Source organism: Peromyscus leucopus, chromosome 3 (genome assembly GCF_004664715.2).
Source record: "Peromyscus leucopus breed LL Stock chromosome 3, UCI_PerLeu_2.1, whole genome shotgun sequence".
Lineage (NCBI taxonomy): Eukaryota > Metazoa > Chordata > Mammalia > Rodentia > Cricetidae > Peromyscus > Peromyscus leucopus.
In genome coordinates this window covers 5863285-5869284 of record NC_051065.1, presented here as the reverse complement: position 1 = coordinate 5869284, position 6000 = coordinate 5863285, and the positions used below count along the sequence as shown (strand labels likewise).

General features: G+C 42.4%; 1 protein-coding gene across 3 annotated transcripts in view; it reads left to right on the top strand.

Moving 5' to 3' along the window:
- The window catches only part of Cped1 (cadherin like and PC-esterase domain containing 1), a 273161-nt gene continuing 267161 nt past the window's right edge, over positions 1–6000 (top strand). The window contains exons 1-2 of one of the 3 annotated variants that reach the window (XM_028873006.2): positions 1–935; positions 1444–1857. In XM_028873006.2, the coding sequence (XP_028728839.1) occupies positions 1615–1857 (243 nt within the window). In that variant the 5' untranslated portion in view covers positions 1–935; positions 1444–1614. Of the gene's footprint in view, positions 1858–6000 lie in introns of all 3 variants that reach the window. The other 2 variants (XM_028873005.2, XM_028873007.2) reach the window with 2 other exon arrangements.

Below are 6000 nucleotides of genomic sequence, written 5' to 3'. Positions count from 1 at the left end.
TATCTAGACTTAAAGTCTTTGAAGAATGTCTGCAGTGGGCCTAAGTCAGTCCTTCCCAGCGCTGGAAAAGCAAGGGCCTGCAAAGTTCTCCTTGATGGTCCCCCAGCCTGCCAAGAGTGATGGGATTTGCCGACCCATGCCATGAGAGAGTCGGTATGGAATTAAATTAAGGCTGCTCCGTACCCTTTTCTCCGGGGCAGAAGTTAGAACACTCTGCCTGCTCCAGTCAGCTCATTTGAAGAGCCAGTCATCACGCCATTTGCCTTGGAAAGACCTCAGGAAGGAGCGGTAATCACTGCGGTAGCACTCAGTGCTGGAGTGGAGAGGGGGCTGTCAGCTATTCCAATGTTTCCTGTTCTGCGGTCCAGACTGTCCTAATGACTTTCTTGTCCTCTTAAGCGTGACCACAATTCCCTGGGGTGACGAACTTCCCCGTTAACTCAGTCTGCCCTCTTCCCCTCCTCGACCTTTGCCATCTATTGACTAGGAGCCGTTTGTTATTATAGTGCTGTGTTAGGGAAAATGCCGTGACACAGATGATCGGGCGTCAAGGACGTTTCTAATTCCACCGGTCTGGATAGGCAATCACGCTGCAGGGGCGACCCTAACTGCTCTTTCCAAGCTCAGTAGCCTGTTACCCTTTGCTGAGGCAGAGCTGACAGCTCGGCTGCGACTGGTCCCAAGGCCAGGCGAGCCCTGGGCTTAGCTCCGCCCCGCTCGGCCTGGGTGGCAGCGGTGGTCCAGGTCCCCGGCTCTCGGCCCTGTGTGCAGCAGGCGCGCGCGTGTCTCCGCGTGTCTGCTCGCGTGTGCACCCGTGCGTGTGAGTGAGATGAGGTGGAGTCCTACGCCTGGGTGTTTCCTTCCAAGTGATCCTGACCAGCGATCCGTTAGGGGATCATGAGGGAAAAAATTCTGGCTAAAAGGATGAAAACTGAGTAAGTACACAGAACTTTGAACTTGAAACAGAATGAGACCCAACGCAAGCAAAACCCCGACAGTAACCACACACATTCAAACTGCTATTCCCTTCTTAGGTTAAAAGCCGTGAATGCTAGCAGCAAAGGAGCAATTTAAAAACTGAACGAAAGGGAGCAGTTCAGAAACATGAAAGGCTGAGAGTAGGGCGGCTTTAAAACGGGAGGGAAAAGGAGAAACTGCTAGGGCAACCTGGCCCGCGCCCAGCTGTGCAACAGGCACTTCGCATTTAATCTGCTGCGTCTTCAGGGCTGTTTGCAGACTCCAGGTCCGCTTTACTGTGCTTTCTCTTTGCCCCAAAGCCGAGACAAGCTGAACTCTTGAGTTCGTGTTGTGGAAATAAGACACTACCGGAAGGAACTCTTGGCAGCTGGGGATGCATTCGGATGATTTCTTACGACTATCATGATTTTGACATCTTAAAAATAAAATAAGCAGGCCGATCACTTTTTACTGTCCTTCGCAAAGGGCTCGTGTTAACCACCTCGGACTGCTGGGACCTGTGAATCTTTGGCATGAACCTTCGGAAAGTTCTCAAGTGGAGATGGGGCGAACTTGATTGGAGTTGTGCAAGAAGACAGATGTGTACTTTTTTCATGCTGACAACGTGGCCAGGGGCCAAGTGAAGCCGAACTGGTCATGATCTGTCGACCTGTGTTCCTTTGTCGCCGGCGATTCTGCCCCAGACCTTTCCTGGTGGGTTTGGTGGTGGCAATCTGTCTCTTTTACCAGACCCTGACACTCCGAGGGACTAAGAAGCTTGAGGTTCCTGGAACTGTCCCACACCCCCCCTCTCACACTCAGGCTAGCAGATGTGAGAAAGGACACCCTCAGGACAAACGGTGCTTCCTTCTCTCGGCGAATGCCCAGGAGATCAGGAAGGTAAGTCTGTGCTTAGCCTGAGCGGTCGGCCTGTCTCTCTCCTTTCCACAAAACTAAAATTAACTTCCATGAGGTCCGAAAGGGAGCCAGAGTATAAACAGCCAAAAGTGACCTGCTGACTGGGAGATGTGTTACATAAGCCGCAAAACTTCCTAAACTTACTTAAAGGGTTCTGCCCTTTATCTTTTAGACACAATGCTCATTGCAGTGAGATGAAATGGTTTCTAAAATGTTAGAAGTCTAAGAAATCTGAGGATTTATACTTCGGAAACCAAAGTCACAGCTTAAAAAAAAAAAAAAAATCTAAAAAAACCCTGGGTCTCTTTATCTAACGGAGAGCATGTGTACTAAGACAAGACGCTCTCAGAACTCCATCTCACTATCTGCTAAATTGGTTCTGAATTTGGTGAGTGTGTTTCTAAACCAAAGTATTCAATTCTGAATCATTTAAAAGAACAGTACTATAGTTTTCTTAAGGCTAATTGACATACTGTTTAATTGCTCATAGAATTAGGGGAACACCAGTTCAGTACATACAGTGCCCGCACCTAGAATCTAAGCACTCAGGAGGCAGAGGCCGGAAGCAAGGGCCAGCCCCATTTGCTCAACATGAAGAATTCTGGGCCTATCACTGTTTAATAGTGAGACTTTTTTTTTAAAGTGTGCATTTATGCTTGGTGAGGTGGCTGGCTCATGCTTATAATCCCAGCACTAGAAAGACAGAGGCGGGGGCATGGGGTTCAAGGCCAGCCTAGGCTAAATACAATGTAAGCCCAAGTCCAGCCTGGGCTACATTAGACACTGTCTAGGAGAAGAAAAAAAAAGCAAAACAAAGAGTTGTAGAAAAAGAGATCATTCTGTATTCACAATGGGAAGTTAGTCTCACTATTTTTATTTATAAAGTATAGGAAACAACACAAATCCAGAAAAAAACATAAAACTTCTGTTTTAATATTGCACTCTGTTCATACCTAGCTGCAAATGTAGAAAACATTTAAAAAATGGTTATTTAAAAAGTTGATGGAACATCACTAAATTTAGAGACACTTGAAATAGTATATTGCAAGATGCCTTTGGGATCTGTAAGCCGTACCTTCTATCTAGGCAGACTCAACGGGAGTTTCTGAGCCTGCTTATTAGTTGAAGCAGAATTTCCTGTTGGGCAGCAGCATGCCCTCCTCCAGGACCACCACGATGATGTTTTATAAGCTCTTTTGTTTATTTCATTCCAGACTCATAACCCAGGTGGGTAAGTAGTAGGTGGGGTCCCTCAACTTAAAAACAAGGTGACTGAAGGATGCTCAAGTGACCCACATGACTAACAGAATGTCCTGCCACATCCCACCGAAATCAGTCGGCTTAGTTCCTACCACAGTAGAATCTAAGTAAAAGCAAACTCAACACTGGCGTAACCGTTTCTGAAGCCACAACTTGAAGAATGCACACCAAATCACGGTAGATTAAGATGATGAGCGTTTGAGGACTGTCACATGGGTGTGCTCATTTGTTAGCAAAAGTGTGAGGATTGCATTGACTCATGAACACAGGAACTAATAGCAGATGACAGAAGCAAGCTCATCTTTACAGGAAGCCTTAGTTTACGGTATGACTCAATCTTCAGATGCTGTGAAATAATGGGAGAATGCACTTTTTGGTTAGTTTACGTAACTTTTTCTTTGCTTTTTTTATTTTCTTGAACACTTAAAACGTATGACAGATGTACCTGAATTTTAAAGCTAATGTTTGGTAAGTTGAAAACTACTTTTTGGTAGTTTGTAATTGTAATGCTCTTTAAAAATAGGCGAGGTAAATATTTAAACATAAATATTCTCTAGGAAATTTAGGTGAAAATGATTCATTAATTAACATCCAGCCTCCTTTGCTTCCCTACTAGGCATTTCCCGATTCCAGCTTTGTTTGTAACTTAAGCATATGTTAACTGTTATTTGTAGACTGTCACAGAAAATTCCATTTCAGCTTTAGAACTCTTGCTCCTTGGAAAACATCTGAAACTTATTGGCTGCTGGTGTAAAAAAAACATTCACTCTAGAATTTTCTTCAACCAGAAGAATGCCAAACACATGATGATTTTGGCTCCCAAATGATTTGCAGTCTTAAATATTTAAAACATAAGCAAGATTCTAAATTGAGAATCGTAGTTCAGTGAATGTGAAAACTGTGTTTCCAAACACTTGCTCTGTACCTCTGATTTTAATACGTGCAACCCACTGATAGCAAGGAAGGCGGGAAGAGGATGACATAAAACCATCAGTCAAAACCAGAGACAAATGACTCGTGTTTGCCATTGTAATATGTCTTCCAAAAGGAGTCGAGTAACAACCATCTGCAGTGACCAAACATCGCTTCAGGTATCTAACGTGGAGAGAGAAATCAACTATGAATGCTATACAGACCCTGTCAAAAATAACCACTTGTAAACGTCACTAATGAAATGACCTCTGGGGCACTGTAGAGGTGGGTGTGCCAAGATCTAGAGGTAGCTTTTAGAAATCATACCCTAGGGGAGTAGAGTTTTTCATCTGTACATTTTGAAATTTGTGGGTACTCTTACTGACAGGTCAAAATATTCAACTTAGCTGAATCCCTCATTTTTACTTTAGTTGAATCCACCCATCTTTACTTTAAATGCTTTTCAAAGATGCTTAAAACCCCTGGATTTGACTGTATAGAAAAAAAAGAGTGTTTGGATATATATATATATAAAATCTCTAAACACCAGAAATTTCATTCAAATTATTGCATACATGTGTCTTTACAACTCTCTATGGACAAATAATTTATTTTGATCAGATATTCAGAATTAAAAACATCTTAGCACCACTGAAAGTGCCTAACAACCTGTATGCTTCAATGTTTAATTAACTTCTCATTCTGTGTATATTAATTGGGTCTGGATAAATAAACTTAAAATGAAAAAAAAAAACTTTAATTAAGTCTTCAAAGGAGGATGTTAAAACAAATAAATAAACAACTTAGTGTGAAAATATGGAAAAGCAGAATATTTCTCTAATTACAGTAGTCATTCATTGGTGAATAAGCAGCAAGCATTTCTTGGTGTTTTGGGGTGCAATTCCTTCTTAGAAGGGACCTTCTGTGCTTTATCTATCTAGTAACAGAGGGCCCTATAGTTCCTGTAGCTGGAAATACTTGAAGACAGTAACTTTACCTTCCACACCTTTCCCCACGGGGACCCAATTCAGCATTAAAGTGGTTCCCAGTGCCAGTGAGATCACAGCATTCGATCTGCCAGTTTCAATAAGGAAGCACTCTCCCTCTTTCTGGACAAATTTTAATTCCTTTTTCCATTTGTACATTCCAATGTGCCTTGTTAAGCACATGTACTCTTGTCATTTCTTCTGGATTTTTCTCTCAACATTGGTTGTTTAAATATTATTTACTAATCTGCCATGTCTTAAAACCATTCCAACTTAATATATGAACATAGTTATGTTGTCTTCACTGAGGTAGGTTGCTCTGTAGATTTATCCATTTTCATGAAAGCTGACACCTTAGCATTGCATAACACAGAAAAGATATTAAATTATAAACAGACACAATGGGCGTGATCTCCTCAGTCTGTGCTCCTTTATTGGAAACACGGCTATTTGAGGACTGTGTTTAGACTCGGGAGAGCCATGTGTTTCTGATTATGTCCTGTTGAGGCTACACAATGAGAACTACTATTCCTTGGACTGTTGCTGGGCTGTTTGCCTTCCAAGTCTTCCTCATTCCCCTTCAGTTTCAGGGATTGGTCTGTGCAACTTTTACTACCCCAGGATTCAACATAGACCAATGTAAATAAACAAATGCCCTCACTAAACATATTCTACTCTTTTATTTGTATTTGTAAAAATAAGCAACATACTTAACATTTGAAAATTTCTTTAGAATGACTTGTTTAGCCCAAGTTTTGTAGCATCAGGAAGTTAGACCAACTTTTAGGTGCTGACAATTTATTGGAAAACACACTCTCAGGGATACCAGAGCAGAGACAAAATAAAAGAGAAGGATAGATTGAAAATCCAGTGAGTGCACGTTTTCTGGGGTCACATCCAGAGAGGCTGTCTCCAGCTACTGAATCTCAGGCATTAGAGGCCAGAGGAGACCCTGATGTCCTCCTCT